The sequence below is a fragment of the Camponotus floridanus genome, unplaced genomic scaffold, assembly GCF_003227725.1.
Source record: "Camponotus floridanus strain SB8 unplaced genomic scaffold, Cflo_v7.5 scaffold2, whole genome shotgun sequence".
Taxonomy (NCBI): domain Eukaryota; kingdom Metazoa; phylum Arthropoda; class Insecta; order Hymenoptera; family Formicidae; genus Camponotus; species Camponotus floridanus.
In genome coordinates, this window is record NW_020229325.1 from 1,563,025 (window position 1) to 1,581,360 (window position 18,336).

The 18,336-nt window shown below is 39.4% G+C and overlaps 1 protein-coding gene across 2 annotated transcripts in view; it reads left to right on the forward strand.

Moving 5' to 3' along the window:
- The window catches only part of LOC105258323, a 76,817-nt gene that overhangs the window by 2,175 nt on the left and 56,306 nt on the right, over positions 1-18,336 (forward strand). For both annotated transcript variants that reach the window (XM_011269526.2, XM_025408216.1), the window contains exon 2: positions 468-564. In XM_011269526.2, the coding sequence (XP_011267828.1) occupies positions 503-564 (62 nt within the window). In that variant the 5' untranslated portion in view covers positions 468-502. The remainder of the gene's footprint in view (positions 1-467; positions 565-18,336) is intronic.

Genomic DNA, 18,336 nt, shown 5'->3' on the forward strand with positions numbered 1-18,336 from the left:
TAGTTAATAGTTTATTTGCGAATTATTATTTGAAAAATATCAAATTTTTGACAATTGGCTGTTAAAAATTAACTGAGCGAATTATTAATCATTAAGATACTGAGATGAATGATAATTCTTTGCGGATATGTTAAATAATCGCCATTCATCATTCTTATAAAATTAATCGAAAGCGCTGAACTAGCTTCGGAACAGACAGCGAATTTTATTGAATGCGAATGCTATTCCTGCGAATGTTACTGCCCGACGTAGGTACGAGATTCCTCGTGCGCGTAAAATATAAATCGCATTAGCAAGTCAAAGTATACCACTCTCTCGCAGAGTCCCATTTTGAGACATTCCTACCTACGTCCGGCGCTTCGGAAGGGCCTTAACTCGATAAGTCCCCTCGGTACCTGAAGTGAGCTCATAATCGTGAACGAAGCGCGCAACCGCTTATTACAACCGAGGGCATTGTAAATTTGCAGGGAAGAAGCGGAGAAGTGCAGAAGCGAGAACGAGGATGAGAGCTGGAGAGATGAGGAAGAGAGATGGAGAGGAAGAACGAGTGAAGCAGGACGACAGGTAAGCTAAGAAAAGGAAGAAGAGAGAAAGGAAATGAGAAAGAGAGAATGAGAGTGAGAAAGGACAAGAGGGAAGGAGGGGAGGACAAGTCAGGGAAAAGAATAAGATGAGGGAGGCAAAGAGGAGTCGAAAGGACAAAGCGGCGCAAAACGTGCCCCTCAGGCATCTAAAGTCTTTCTTCAGCGTTGAAAATTTATCGTTCTACAAGCGCCGGCGACCAGAAAAATAGCGCGGGAGGAGAGAAAAGAGGGAGGGATGGAGGGGGAGGGTAGGAAGACGAAGAGGAAGTGGGTGCCGAGAGGAGATATACGGACAGGCGCGTTTTGTTCCATTTATCCGGGCAAATCTAGATTTTACACCGAAAGCCGGTGTTTAAGATAATGAGGACATTTTTCCCTTCTTTTCAAGCGCGGGCATAATTAACGGTACGCGTGTGGAAAACGCTAATTAATCCCCATGCGAACAGGCAAGCCGTTATTAGAAAAGGCGCGCGCGTGTGTGTAAACGCGTGTATATGCCTGATGAGTAATCGTGCCTATAATTATGCAGTTGAGACGCGCGTCCCTTGTGCGTGTATAAGTGCGTACGCAAGTCGATGTCGGCGCGATAATCCAAAAGCGGTAAAACGGTTTAAATTCCAGGCACATGTTTCGAGAAATAATTTAATTACGCGGCGATATAACGATAGTAAAGTGACGACGATAATTTGACGTTTAATGCGCGATGGAGCGACGCATATTCCAGCCGAAGACGTTTTTCTTAAGAGTGCCTATCGAAAGAGAATCTTTAAATGGAGACGCGACGAGAGAGAGAGGTAGAAAGAGAGATGTAGCTTGTATTCGTAAGATTGACTTTGATGTCCGGCTGCGTTAATTTATGATAACAATCATAGGTTTGTTGGGAAGATATATATATTTACACGTGTTTATCTTGGGACATACGCAGATTAATGAATCTTATTTTCTCTTCTCATGATCTTTCTCATAATAATGTTTAATGGATTTATCAAGTTATTATTTATTATTTCAATATTTCTTGATTATTACAACTAGATTAGAAAATTCAATTATATCATCTTGATTATCTTGATATCACAGAATAAAACTAATGATTAAAAAAATCAGAAATATATATCTTGAATTTATAGAATAAAAATAATAATGTGTTACATCATCTTTAAAAAATTGCAATCTATGCAATTATATTATGTCTTAATAAGATATAATTGGATGGAAATTATGTAAGATAAAAATTTACGTAGCAGTTTTCAAATGCTAATGTTAGAGTAATAATTTATATGCACAAATACAAAATGATTGTATTAGAGTAATTAAGGGTCATTATGCTAATTTGCATACTGGAAGCGTTACGTCATTCTATAATATATTTAAAATGAAGAGATCTGTGAAAAAAAACTTTACAGGTATTCACGCTATCATTAGAAAATTATCTCATCTTATACTTTATGAAAATTTTTGATTAATTACCTTTTTCACCTACGATTTCTAAATCGAGAACACAATTTTTCTTTATTTGCGCTATTTTTTTTCTCGATGCAAAATTATCTCTCGGATTCAATTAAACATATTCGCGCATCACTTCGGTAAGTGTTTCCCCGAGATGCGCATATCCTCTTTGTTTCTCTCCTTTCGCGAGCTGCATCCCACGTTCTAACCGAGTCCAAGTCCGCGTTCGCGGCTGATTACAGGGGAAAAGGCACCGAAAAGAGAACCACGCACCGATCCCCGCTGTTTCTCTCGACATGCCGCGCCGTGTGGCTCGTTCTTATATCCCTCGTAATAATAATTACCGAGGCGCGCGTGCACGCGACGGAGAGAGCCGAGAGGCGGCTGGTGCTCGAGAGGCGCCTAAACGACTCTGCGGCGGAGACGCGTGTGGAGTTCACGCGTGCGGAGTGATGTATGCCCCGTGTGTGCGGCGGGATGCGTAAGACGGGTAGCCTATACGTCTTACACGCCCGCAGGCGTCCCAAAGTCGAGTCCCTCGACGAGGCTTGTACCTCTCGTCGTCGCACACGCACGCGCGTACGTGCGTGTATATCTGCGGGACGCGCACACGCGCGCGCGTGCCGGCGATGCGACGAAATGACACGAGTGTACGCGGTCGTGTCCAAGTCGGGCACGCTCTATATTCGACATTGTATCGCGCGCCTCCCCGCCATGAATCGCCACCATCTTTCGCTCTCGCAAAACGCGCGTTAATTACACCGCGGGACGCGCGATGTAAAGTCACGGGGACGTTAACGAGTCCGCCACAGGTACTTAGACCGGACCGTTTGTCCGCGCGATGGGATATGTTCAAGTAATGTTGTAATTCGTATGTGGATTTTTTGATGTGAATTATATATCATCGCTCGTTTCGTTGCATCGGCTATTAGCATTAATTGTAAGAGTTAATTGTACCGAGATCAAACTTGCGTTTATCAGTTTTGCAACATAAAGGAATTGATTTTAGCTCATCGTTATAGTTATAGCTGATGATTAGATTTGTTTATATATTTTATACGTAGAAATTTGATCGATGTAGCTGCAAAACTGACAAATTTTCGTTACTAGAATATTAGAATAGAGTCGACGAATAGAGTCGATGTTAGAGGTGTTAAAGGGCAATACATGTTTAAATGAATATTCCGTTTATCCTTTCCGCGGACACATTCCACGTATGCATAAAAAGTTGAATATGTGGTGAATAAATTACCATAATAACTGGCCATACGGAGTTGAGGCTAGTCATTGAACGGCGCCATGGCGCATTAAACTTATACAGTCATTAACGCCGTCGTTCGGAGGGAATTAAATCGAACGATAGCTTCCGCATACCGTAATCGAGAAATAAGAAAAAAATATATTTATATATTAAATACTTTTTCCTTCGCGTTATTAATACATTAGACATAATAAGCCGCGGAGAGAAATAGAATACGTCACGTGCCGTCTTCCTCGAGTTAATACGAGCTCCGGATCTGGTCGGACATAAAACGCGACGGGATAGAATAAATAAGAAGCCGGGTGCTCTTTGCCTCCAGCAGCCGACCGCGAAATGATCCCGCGAGATGTTACGGACGACAATCTCAATACTCATTACGAATTTTCCGAGTATGTACATACATATATTACTCGCGGCGCATACGGTAGTAACGGCAGTAGAAAAGAACGGCGAGGAGTCGGCGACGCGCGCATAAGGCGATGGCGCAAGAACTCGTACGTCTTCGGCGAAGCGCAGAAATCAGGGTCGTTAACACCGGGTGCGCCGCGCCGACGCGGATCGGCCGGAGGTCGGTACCTTCCTTTTTGGATTATATACATACATATACAGGGCGCGCGGTACCCCTTCGTACGCGAACGGACGGATATACACATTGATTGCATTTTTGCGTCCGCGCGCGGGGTAATAATGCTAATTTGGTAAGTAGAAATGGGCATCAGCGGGCGGTCGGGCGGACTGTGGAACATACGGTAGCACGGGTAGCGCTAATGCCTCGTTTTTGTCCTCCTCCTTCCTCGCTTTTGCCCTTCTCCGCCTCCTCCTTCTTCACCTTCTCTCCATCTGCCCTCCCCCCCCTCCTCCTCCTCCCCCTGGTCCGCCACCACCGCCACCATCACCACCAACGTCTCCTCCTCGTCCTGGAGAGACTCTTTCCACCACCACCTCTTTCTCCCTCTGCCGCTGCTACTGCAGCACCACCGCCACCTCTTCGTCTCCCGTCTCTCCTCTTCGTCGAATGCGAGGCTACGGCGGCAGGCGACATAATGACGGCCAGACCTCAAACCTCAAACTCCTAACTGAATCATGAGTCCTCTCCGCTCGTCCGCGCCCGGGACTAACTTCCACAGGCGCGGCTTCTCGATTTACCGCGTTGCGGCTCCCTCCTGGGTAAGAGAGGAGAGCCGCGCTCTACGTGCCGAGGTCGTTTTGTCCTTTTCGTTTCGGCGACTCTCTCTCAGGGCCGACTTTTGTGTCGTATTGAATCGCAAACGACCGGGCGGAACGGGGGGTGCTGCCGCGAGGAGAACAAGGACGTGTGCGGATTGCATTTTTTTACAACTCACGCGTCGTGATTGCGAAACAGTCGCACTCGAGCTTTTAGCTCCTGCAAATTGCCACTCGAGATGTTTGATGCGATCGTAATGCATGGCACGTTTTAAAAAATGAGAGCGTATTAATACGTGCCAAATTCTATTATTTAATTGTATACTTTAGTTTTCTTTGTATAAAAATAAGAATATTTATTTAATTATATACTATCCTCGGAAAATAGATTGAAATATGAAAATACTAATCTTATATTTTATTATTTTATTACTCTTGTATTTTTGTTTAAAAATTCAATTATATGTCAAAAATGTCCGCATATTTAATATTGAATTTTTATTTTGATGTTAAATGTTACTCTTGCATTCATACTTTGTTAGTAATTTTTATATTTCGATTTAATCTATACATATCTGTGCACATTGTATTATATAAAGTTAACTTTAAACCTCTTGTTATTTCGGTTACATTGGAATAGTTCGACATATAACGTACCTTGTGGTCGAAGTAAGAGACGTGGCACTGAAAACTTTTCGGAAACCTTTATAATGGGTTCAATAAAAAGCGCCCCTATGGGACGCATGTGCTACAATGATCTTTCTTTCAAACCGCAAGTCCGGTCGATCCCTCGTTTGATTCCTGCGACAGGTAATCAATAACCGAGCGAATGGCGTGTAGGAAATTTTCTATTTAAGTGGAGGTGTCTGATACAACGTCAAATTGATATAAAATCTAATTTGTTTGTCATTTTTGTTAATGTGATTTATAGATGTTGTTATCTACTAACATCATGTTATTAGTCCATTCTTCGTGTACTTCGCGCAGATTAGATCCGTTAAATTAACAAATATCTGTTCGATGATATCAGTCTTTATAACTTCCAAAATCGTAAATAAAATCAATGTACTGAAACATTAAAAAGATTAGATGTTTAAAATTTAAAGCTTTAAACTAATATTTCAATCTAATTCTAAATTTAAGAATAGACATTTTCGAATCAGGATTCATAGAAAATAGAGTAAAAACTTCTATTGTTGCTGTTAAATTATTGTCAATAGAACAATATTTATGCCGGTTTCAACTATGATTATCATAGACGTATATTTTATGAACGTCCTGCGTTTAATTAATGATAAAAGATAAAATATATCTCAAAACGAAGAGTTTTTTCTTCGCATGCTTGTCACGTACAGCCCTCTTTCTCACGAAAGTATTGAGGCCGATGAGGCTACAGAAGAAAGCCGCCTCTTACACAGTAACTGTTACTTCTTAGGAGTTTTAAAAGGGGTTGAAAGGACATTATACCGACGAACGGGGGAAGATCGAGGTTGACATTTTACCGAAGTCACGAGCACGAAGTCGTTGTTGCTGCGACGAAGAGGTTTTACTCTTTTAATGTTTCAGAGCGTGCTACGAGTGTGCCATTAGGCATCCTGTAAAATGAAAGAAAATTGCATTATGGCTTTGTGAGCAATATTTTTAAAAGTATGAAAGTGAACAAAATATTATTACTATTTATATAGACATTTACGTGTAATTTATTCGAACTATTTATTGTATAGATTTGTAATCACATATATATACATATTTATGCAAATTAGGATATTTTCTTTAAATTGTAAAAAAAGTTTAAAATATAAATAAGATAATTTAGATTATCTTGATATATATACACAATTGCAAATAATGAAATAAATAACAGAAAATATTATACACATATATGTATACTAAATACATACTAATTATGCATAATGAATTGATAAAATTTATATTTTTTGGGGGGGTTGTTATTATATGTTAAAGTTGAAGATAATATATTCACTAATATCTATAAAAATTTTGTATAATTAAATGGAGATTTTTTAATATATTTGAAACATGTATTGAGGGAACCAATATAATGAAAACATATATCATGATATCATTTAACTCATCATTATAAAAAAGGTTTTCGATGAGGAAACTGAAAAAAATTATCAATTATTTTCTTTTAGATCAATTATCTTGTAAATCATTATCAATTAATTTTCAATATTTATAATTAATTCATGATTTTTAATTAATACGATTTGAAAGAAAGCCTGCAGTGAATCGAGAATAAATCGATAAACAGTGGTTGCTTTTGAATATATAGACGCTTGTTGTTATACTTGATGTTTTCCTCCGTTCATGGCGACTTAGCGGAAATCAAAGTCGAGCAAGAAAGCGAGCAATGAGTTATGTAGCGTTCTTAACGCGTTCAATCGACGGATCGACTTTTTCTCGCCGATCTGTCGTCAGCTGGCTGGCATTTCGCGCCCCTTATGCCGAGCCTGAAAGAGACGAACAAGTCCTCTGCGCGGACCATGACAAAGCGCATATCTTACTAGATATAACGTGAATGAGAAAATACGAGACTGGAAATACTTGTGCTAGTTGTTAGAAGGATGCGAGAAGAGCGATAATTCGTTTTTAAAAAATATAAAATTATTTGTAATTATCTTGATTGACATTGATTAATATTGTGTCTTTAAAAATTACCTATTTTTGCATTTAATGCGTTATATATATTAAATATTCTTATATATATGTATCAAATTTCATTTAATTATTATAATTAATAATTACATGATTAATAATTAATTTCTAAATTAATTTTGCCGTAAATCTGTAAATTAAAAATATATTATTTAATATACATAAAAAAAGGAAAATTATTATTAGCGCACTTAGAAATTTCCGTTGGTTTTATCATTTTTTTGTTTTTAAATTCTTTTTTCTAGCTATTTGAAACTTAATATTTCCGATATAATTACTATAAAAACTGTGTAATTTTTTAAATCTTTTGTTGGCTTAAAAATGACTTTCACAAATTGCAACAATTGCAGCAATGAAAGAAGCTATAATAACGTTAAGACTCAAATAAAAGCAACAGGACAAATTCAGCAAATTGTAACGACAGACTCGGCGTGAACTAGTCGAAGAGCAGTGCGAGAGAAGCGCGAAGAGAAAACCGAAGCGGAGATCTTTGGTTATGGGGGACGGGAATGGAGGAAGGGAGGGAAAAATATAATGGTAGCCGGCAAGGTGGGGTGGTATACCATCGATGGATATCGAGTAGGCGAGTTGGTACGTGAGATAATAAGGCGTGCTCGGGCATGCCGATGGAAACCGCACGCGGCATTATTCAAATTGAATCCGGTAAGAATTATTATTGGCGGGCAACTCGGCCCGAGCCGGCTCATTCCGCGGGATCGCATTTGTGAATACGAGGAGGAAAAGAGGAGTCAGAAGGGGAGAGGGCGAGAGAGCGAGAGAGAGAGAGAGAGAGAGAGAGAGAGAGAGAGAGAGAGAGAGAGAGAAAGAGAGAGACAGAGAGAGAGAGCAGATCAAGGAGAAGAGGACCAAGGGTAACAGGAGGGAGAAAGGAGATGATGGGGGCGGGGGAGGCGGTGGGAGAAGAAACGGCCGGGAGAGGAGGAGGTGAGATGATGGTGGAGATGGCTCTCGAGTGGAGGGAACGACCTCGTCATCACGACCTCGGCGAATGATCCGCTGCAGTATCGCCCGATGACCCTGGTGTCATTACGCCTCACTCTCTGGACGTCATTACGCTAATGTCCATCTCCTTTTCTCCTCTCTTCCATCCTCCTTCCCTTCCATCCCTACGCTGTGCCGCGCGTCGCGTCGCGTTGCGTTGCGTCGCCTCGATGCATCGTTCGACGCTTCTTCTCTTCTTCTTCTGCTTCTTTCGCTTCTTTTTCTTCTTCTTATTCTTCTGGTCACCACACCTTCATTACGAAGTATACTTGACACGGTTTGCTCTCTGACGCGCTTCAAGTACCTCCACTACATGCGCTTTCAGTCTTCTAGGGGAAGCTAAGGAGAATTTGTTCTGATTGGTACTTAACCTTCGCGATGCGATCTTCTTTTTTATAGTGGTTGCCTGATGGCGAGTGTTTTTACTGTTATCTGCATTCTGCATGGTAAAATTTTCATTTGGGAAATCCTCTTTGTGATTGAAAGCGTGTTATAAGCATGCTGTGAGGATACGGTGAAGATGAAGCTCGAGAAACTTCAACGCGAGTTGTAATTGCATTGGTAGTTAATTTAAATGCTGTAAGAGATGCTGTAGAGATTTATAAATGCTTCTATTGCTATAGTCAATTTTTATTACTTTATTAATATTAAAACTAATTTTCATTTTAATAGACTTATGGAATAATAGAATATATGTAGCTACTTAGGTGTACGTTACTTACGTGTAAATATGCATATATATCTTTTTAAAGAATAGAATTCACTCTTTTTCAGTCAGAATCCGTTTTTTTTTCTTCAAAACTGATATTTTAGCTAAATATCTTTTTTTATCCATGTGTCCGAATTATTTCGTTAAATAATTGCTCCTGGCAAAAAGTCCTGAAATTAAAACTAATTTGCTTAAGAAATTGAAGCTTTGAAATTGCTTTTCACATAATGTTGAAAATTATTCTCTTTAGAATAACAATTATTAAAAGAAGCGCCGGATGTGATACATAAATTAATGAACTTGCAGTTATCGAGTTGATTAACGGCACGCGATTTTTTTCTTACTAAAATGCTCGGTTAGAAAGAAAACGCAGGAAAGGACGTGATGAAATTTTTAACGGCGGCATCGTGGTTGCATAAGGGGACAAGTGCGTCGCACGCACACAGACGTGTTCGTTCCGCCCTGCAGAGAGCGTCCGCGGGGGTTGTTTGAGAAACGGCAGGTGTCCTTCACCGGCTTAAAGGCAGGTGGACCTCTGCCGGAAACAGTGAAAGAAGGCCACGTGGATGGAGCGTGGCTCTTTGATGTAGCGGGGACAACGACGTTCGTGACAACGATGCTCACGATTGCCTTGCCGCTTTGGTACTGAATATGGAATATTCCATCGACTATAATTGCATGTTAATTAAAGGGGGCTAATTGCACCACTAAACTATTATTTTCTTTGGAATGTCTTGATAATTCTCGAAAAATTGTGGAGGGAAATCTTTCGTCGCGAACCTAAAAAATATTACGAAAATATTCGTATTTTTTTTATATTTTTTTTATATTATTGATAACATTTTACACAAGAGAAATATCAACGTGTTCTAATTTTAAAGAAGCGAAAAAAGTTTAATTATTTATTACACAAGCACATATAAATTAATATGTATAATTTATAATTAATTAACTAATTTATAATTATGTTTATGATATATAATTTGTATAATTTATATTGAAGTTTTTTTTATCTATAAAGGAGTTATATATAAAGGAGATGAAAATAATATTCTCATTTAATAGAGAAATTACAACATTGCTTCTCTGGACGTTGGTACAAGATATAAAAACGTTTAATTGAAAATTCCTACAAATTTATGCTCTCGTGAGCCTTATTTGATTGTAGATGAATAATAATATACATACATTGGAATATCTCATGAATTGACGACAACGGTGACGCTGATTTTCGAAACGAGGCGAAATATTAACGAGACGCGTGACCGCCGTTTTAATCCGCTCGAGAAAAGCCCTGTCGTCGTGCATCGCCAGGTCGTTCCTTTCGATCTCTCGTTTCTTTTTTTTCACTCTCTTGCAAGGATTTCGCTTGGCAGGCATTCCGGCCGCGGTCCGTTCGGGACCGCAGACCACATCGAGCATCGTCGGGCGCGCTCGCGCACCGGTAATAACCCTTCGCGAGGGTGAATACGGTTACCGGGGGCCCGGGTTAAAGCCCCGGGTAAGTCCCATCGCCGCCGCCGCCGCCGTGTTTTTACGGTTCATAATTCAGCCGAGTGTATTTCAAACGCCTGCCAATGCCAGGACCGTAACGCCGATGTTGCGCGTCGTTTCGCGCCGTTTCGTTGGAACACGGGGCCCGCCCCGGCCGCGGCGGGGTCCGAACGCAACCCCGACATTACGAGGCGTCACTTCGGAGCGCGGAGAGATTTAAGGTCGTCATACGCGACGCGAAAACTCGTCACCCACGATTGCCCGGTTATTTATGCACTCTCCATCGGTCGGATGGATAGGGCCCGCTCCGCTAGAGTGCCTTAAACGCGCACGCGGACGCGACGAACAATATGTGCGGTTAGATGGCCGTAACTACGACGGTGTTTTACGATCGTCTTAAAAATACCGTCGGGGATATATTTTCGAAGGACAATGTGTTGCTTGTCTCGATGCGTACCGTCGGACGCAACTTCGAGTCTGCGATGGGAGTGCGCTCGTTACTTTACAAGCCCTTCGAAAATGCACAGAATGTCATAGCAGGATTGTCCGTTTAACTCCGTATGAGATGATTAAATTAGTTCGTATTTATAGAAATAACTAATATCAGAATTATACATTTTTTAATATCCTTAATACAGGATCATATTATTTTTTGATACGATCTCCATAATATTACATATATACAATATGTATATCTCATTAATCAATTCTCTTTTTTTCCCTCATTTGTAGTTTTTAAATTTATTAGTTAATGATTTAAATATTATCGTTTTGTATTGTTTTTTTTTTGGAGTCTATGATGATTTTTCTACTTGAAATTTGGAGCAATTTTTGATAGATTCATCTATAGTAAAATTATCTATAAAGTGTGCTATACATTTCAATGTTTTATGTAATAATCTTTTATGATGAGATGTGCGATACTGAAAAACGTCAAGTATAATAGAAAAGATATCATATCATTTGTCAATATTAATGCGAGTCCAGTATTCCTTTAATATTTTGTGCAAGATTATTGTTTCATGACTGTTTGTTCTTTATCTTCTTTTTGGAGATGTTTGAGAATTTTATTTCATAAATTTCTCGCAGACTTTCAAATGCCCATTCACATTGCAACAGGATGTCATATTTTCTAACGCGTTGCTTCCCTTTTCTTACCCCTTAACGTGGATAAATTCGCGATGCTGGCTCGTGAGGGTTGAGAAGAAAGGTTTCTCGTGTCTCAAGGAGAATATACTTCGAACGGTAACTATTGAAATGATCGGCAAGTTCTCTTCTCTTCCCCACCCCCTTTCTCTATATATCTCTTCTTACCTCTTTGTTCCTTTTCTCTTGTTTTCTCTCGTCACGAATTGTTCCGCCATGGTATTGTACTCATAAACGTATTGCCATGTATATGTTTGCACAAAATTTTATATCTATTAGGCACTTTGACAGCAGCAAATCTACCAAATTGTGTGTACATTCTTTTCGAGATTAAACTATACATATCTGCAAATATGCTAATTTTGTTCATATATTTTTATCTATTTTGACGTATATTATTTTCCCATACTTTCATAGCTTACCACAAACGATAAAAAATCACTTATGTCAATTATTCTTTCTAATTGTTATTACGAATTTTTAAATTTAATTATATTTAAATATATATATATATATATATATATATATATATATATAATTATAGCTAAAAAAGGATATTTTAAAAAATTGTTGGATGATCAAAGTACAATTTTAAAATATTCATGTATATGTCGCCGATTCTACATATAATAAATTTAATCCTTTTATGGAAAGTTTAAGTTTTTTTGTCAATTTTTTAAATAAATTTATGTCAATTATTTTTTGTAATTGCCAGTACAAATTTTTAAATTTAGCTAAATATATATGTAAGTGGCTAAAAGAGGTACTTAAAAAAATAAATTGTCAAAGTACAATTTTAAAATATTCATATGCATGTCACTGGATTTATAATCTTTATAAATTTAATCATTTTATAGAAAACTTAAACTCTTTTACGATATATTTCATTTGACACATTACAAAAGGGCTAAATCTTTAATGATTTTATAAATAATGTGTAACATATTTGCATGGTATACATATTTACGAAATTAAAAATTTAAACGTTCGTAGCATCTCTATGCTATTCGAAAATTTCTGATGCAAATGCAGCGGAGACAACGTGATACACACGTGCGTTGTACGCTAGTTTGCAGCGCAGGTTGAACGCTCCCTGTGCACAATGCATGTACTGTACAGGCACGGTGGATGATGCCTCCGAGGTGTTACGGCATAACTCCGTGATTATCCGGTGCGCGCGGCCGCGTCCTGGGGAAAATGATATTCAGATGAGAAGGAAATCAATTCCACGATGGAATCGGCGAGGCTTCGATTAGAGAAGAGCGGGAGGGATGGATTGAGAAGGGTAGGAGGGACACGGGAGGGGACGAGGCGTAGCGCGCGCGCGGCGGAAAGTGGATTAAATTCCGCCGGATGTTTCTTTTTGGACGCGACGCGGGGAATCGATATGGCTCGAGCCTTTGAAACGGCTCTTTCGCGGCACGTTTATTTATTTCAGTAGCTCTTCAGGATGCTCTCCAGAACGCTGGCAGGTCGCGATCGCGTCGCAAAATGGTATGTAAAATAAAACTGCTATGCCTTCTCTCTCCTCCTTCCACCCCACGGCGTCGATATCTGTAGTCGTGCCCATTGAATTTATGTAATATTACCGCATGGCACGCTGTAATGGAGCCCGTATATCCCGATACATTTTTGCGTGAGTCATTTTATGCCTCCGTTTTAATCGAAAATGTAATATCAATAACTCTATTATACACAGTGAAACTCGAATCTTCTTTATCCGTAATAGCGAAAAAAAACGGGCTCCCATAACGCTACCCAAAGCTATTTTTATTTTCGCGTTGGGAACGAAATGATAAAGTGATTTGTTAAGATCAACTTCAATATCTCTGTCCAATGCGAAAAAAGAAAATAGAAAATAAAAGATCCCTGATATCACTTTCATTTTTTTCCTTAGAAGAATTAACACATTTTATGTGTTCAGATTATTAAAAGCTTCAGTCTCAAAAAAATTACAGCCATCGCTCTGCAATTTTTTGTCATCTCAGTAGTTACTTCATCATATAAATATCAGTCATCACGTAATAGAAATAATGATTGGTATTGTATTTAGCGCTAAATTAAAGGCTATATAATTCTGAGTTTTGTTGGCATGATATATTGTATATGTTTCTATATAAATAGGCTGTGGAGGATTCTATATAAGCTTATAATTAGTTGGCCTCATTTCGAGCTAATACATGGTAAAAACAGGTTAGAATAAAAACACAACCGAAATTATTTGGGACTCATCAAGTGTTAAATGTGTTTTTGTATCCGTGTCGTCTGTTTTTTTCTCTCCTATTAGTTTTATATTTTCGTCTTTTTTTTCACTCTTCTCGTGTAGTTCTTGACTGGCTCTCGACTTTTTTCCTTCCATCCGATCTTCTTTGTGATACACTTAATTGGCGATAAAACCCCGCGGTCTCGTAAAAGAATCTCACCTACCCCTACATTGTATTAATTAGAATCCTTATAATGCCTTAAATAAGGTGCAGCTTAGTTATGGGTTGTTCGAGCAAAGTTGCGCTCTGTGTTATCTCACTAGTTGCCTCCCTCCTTTTTCTCCTTCTACTCGGACACTACTCTTTTCTCCTCCGTCTTATTCTCCCTTCTGCCGTTCAGCCATCCAGTCGAGAGATCCTTGAACGACCAATTATCAGCCATAATATCATCGGGGCCCGCTGGGCCCGGATTAATCGTATCCGGTTTTCTACCTTGCGGAAAAGGTGCCGTAAAAGACGATAGAAAGATAGACTTTTCTGGCGAGCGAGAAAATTCCTGAAAGCGGCAGTAAAATGTCAAAGTACGACTCGTCGCGTTGTCCTAGAATGTTCATTGATTTATTAATGCCGCACGGTGCAATCATCTTTACCCTGTCGATCGTAAGCAAAGTTCTCCCCTAAAACGATTTAGAGGTAGAGTACAAAGGAATGGACGGAGGTATTTCTTTGTTGATCTTTATAAGAGAGATGTTTCTTTTATCAATGATAAAAATTAAAAGTTTCCTCATATGTTCCAACTATTATTTCTAATAATCTCCCAATATATCTACAATGTCGTTAAAAATATACGAGCAAGGAATTTTGAAAGTTTGCTATTAAAAATCGCCGCCTTACGAATTTCTTCTTTAATGACAGGCCGCAAAGTTAGAAAGATCGTAGAATAGATTGCAAGCAAACCGCGCACCTATCCCGTGGAAACGGAGTTATAAAAATAAATGCCGGGCTGTACAATGGCGCCTTAAAACGGCTATAATTTAATATTCGATGCGAAATTAGATGCGCCGGAAATTCGCCGCCCGCGGCACGGAATCGGATCGCTTACTCGCTAAGTTGGGCTTTATAACACATTGCTAAATAACTATTCATTCCAATTTTAATTCCTAGAAATGTAAATCAATATTATTTTGTCGCATCTGCCAGAAATTGAGAGTATTATAAAAAAATTTGATAGAGCTTGGCGGTTCTTAACTCAATAAATATAGGGTGTTTTTGAATAACACCAGACTTTCTACAGATTCTTTGCCAAGGTCGATACTTCTTTAACGAAATTTCGATCAAATTACTATTTCCTTTTTTTTATCTTTATAAAATCTTCAATTTAAATTTACTTTTGTAATATTATAAAAAGTTTGATTAAAATTTTGTTAAAGTAGAATTAACTTGCAGAATAGCATTTAATTGTCCTTTTACAATTCAATAGATTAACTCAATAGATTAATTCGTTAACAGAAAAGAAGTATTTTTTCTTTAAAAAAAATATTATTCTGTCTTTATTATTATATCTATAATACAATATTTAAAATTTAGATAAGCATTAATATGAAAAGATCATATCTTTAATTTATTCTAAAATACGTGCAAACTTGTGCGTGAGTTCGCAGATCCCGTGCAAAAGACGTCGTGCGACCGGATTTCGCGTTAATGCGTCTCGCTCCCAAACCTCGACAGTTCCTGGGCGTCAACGGCACGCGCTTGGGTGGGACTGATACCCAGGACCCATTGGGGTCTTACTCTTGCCTTCGATACTTATCGTGCACGCTGGACTGCATATAATTACAATTAAAAGAGATCGGTATCGATAACGAAGACGACCTCCGCGTCCACGTTCCTTCAGGCCCCCCCCTCCCTTCTCCCCCTGATCCTCTCTTCTTCCTTTCTTCTTCTCCTTTCTTCTCTCAACTGCCCGTTCTCTATCGGCTCTTACGGTGCAGCCGATGCATCTACCTATATGGTTAAGAGGGCCAGATTACGGGGAGGGAAGAATGGTGGCATAATATCCGCTTGAACTTAAGTTATATTCCTCCTCGTGCAGCCGAGATATCGGTGCGGAGGTGGAGTTCGGTTCGAGGGTATGCTAATTCCGGCCTCGGGCCACCACGCAGCCCTTAATAGCCAGCTGAGCAGCTCTTATGCCGGCAACTAGCGCTCGTATATACAGAGAGGCGAGGGCCGGAGAGTGTATCTTCGTAGTTATAGAGGCATCCTCCTCGCCGGAGTCTCGTCGGTACCGTCGGCGAGAATCACCGGTTTTTCGGAATGTTAATGTCCCGGTGCGGGGGCGCCCCTATATGGGGCTCACACGACGGCGATTAGCGCTCGTACGTGTAATTGGGATAATGTCTTCTCTCCCCTTTTACCTCTCACTTCTTCCCTCTCAATGATTACGTACATTCACGCTATGCGCATCATTTTCGTCATTTATTTAATTTGAGAATCACGGAATGCAGGGATAACACATGCAAGAAGTAATATTTAAGGCCCGATTAAATTTCTACTTTTTACCAAAATAATTTTTTGTTTTTTACTTAATCATAATTTTTAGTTAATCAAAATATTTGCATTTGTGTATTCTATTTGTATATTCTATTATAATATTACCTCTGTAAATTGCAAATAATTTTATGTTCTACGATTGTGCTTATTATTCGATATTACATTATGCATACATTATATGAAAAAGATTGGGATATTTTATATTTTTAATTAAAATTATATATACTTTAATTAAAACTTGATATTTTAGCGTTTTTTTGAATGCCAGTAGATACATGTCGTTATGCAATTGCTTCGATTTTCGAATTATTTAAGAGATTTCTCAAGATTGCGACGTATATGCCATTATATCGCAAAAGATGCGATTTGTTTGGCTTTTAAGACAAGCTGGTACGCTGTCGTATCGAAAAATGCTCGGTCTCGTCCTTCTTTATTGCGGACGGAAGATATTTAAGGATACCGATACAGAGCATCGCGGATTATCATTATCGAAGCGGCAGTGCCGCGAACGGAATACGATTTTCGTGACTATAAATTCGCCGTGATACGATAAACGGCGATGCGCACTAATATATCAGAAAATTAATTCATATAATATATATAATTGTAATGGTTAAGTTATATAATAGTTAGATTCATATATCCATGTTATTTACAAATTATTGTACAATATAGTTACATATTTGGACATAAATATGTATTAATCTGCATATATTTTATGATTCTTTTTTTTCTATAATTCAAGACGAAATTATTTTGACACAAAGTTAAATTTCGATCGAATTTAAAATATTATCTATCGAATGTATGTGTGTGTATGTGTGTGTGCACACTATATTTTATGATTTCCTATCATCACAACAAGTAAATAATAAAAATGACGTCCACAGAATAGTGATTTATTGCGCGAATATAAAAGCAAGTAAAAAATTCTCCGTAAAAATAATTAATTACTTCAGTTATAAAAGCATCGACTTGTTAGCGCATGCCTTTCAAATTGTGCAGCCCTTCATTTTTGCCACAGATCCTTCCACGAATTTAGCTTGCGAAACACATGAGAAATCTCTCTGATCCATCCACGAAAGGGATTATCGCGGAGGATCATCCGACACCTGTCGGATCAAAAGATTCGCTTAGCCCCGCGCACTTTTTCGGGGGTAGTCATCTCTCACTCTCGCGGCAACGTCACGAGCATGATTATTCGATCGATCGTTATTTATCGGCTAATTCGTCTCCATTTGGAAAAAACATCTGCTTCGGCATCGATCGCCTTTGCACCGCCGGCAACGACGGGGCCCAACGGCGAGTAATTCTTAGAGAGCGAGCGAACCGACGCCAGCCGACGATTCCTACCTCATAGGCAGATAATCGCCTTTGATTTCTCTCTTCGATTCCTCCCTCCCGCCTCTACCGTCTCCCACCCTTTCTCTTTCTCTCTTTCTCTCTTTCTCCGTGCCCTTCTCCGTCCGCGCCGCCAACCCTCATCTCCTTCTCCTCTCGAGAATCCGCGCGATCGGAGATCACTCCCTTCTTATATAATTACCTTATTTCCGAATAATTGGCCAATTTATACTCGAGTCCCAGCTGAAAACAATCCGCCTCTCTCGCTCTCCGTCTTTCGTTATCCCGGTCTCACTCTCGTGTCCTACACCCCGAGCCCGGCTACGGTGTGTGCCCCATAGGGCCCCGTAGAGCGGTTATTTTATGTATATGGGAGTGTGATTAGATCAAGCCCCGCTCCGCGCTGCGCTGTATATATATATGTGTGTGTATGGGTATGATAATTCTGCCCGTAGGGCCTCGTGGGGCAGTCTCCACCCACGCCACGCACACATTATGTAGCGTGATCGTATTCTCTTTCTCTCTCTCTCTTTCCTTATCTTTCTCTTTCACAAAGCTTAAGGCTTTTCCCTTTCCTCTTTCTCTTTCTTCTTACCCGTCGTCTCGCGATTCTGCAATTCAACGTTCTACCGTACGGTATAACATTGTAATCTTCCCCCGCGCCATGCATTTTTGCGCGCCACCGCGCGCGCTCCACTCGTTTCGGCCCATTTGGATTCGCGCCCCGTGCGACCTCGAATTAGAGATCACGCG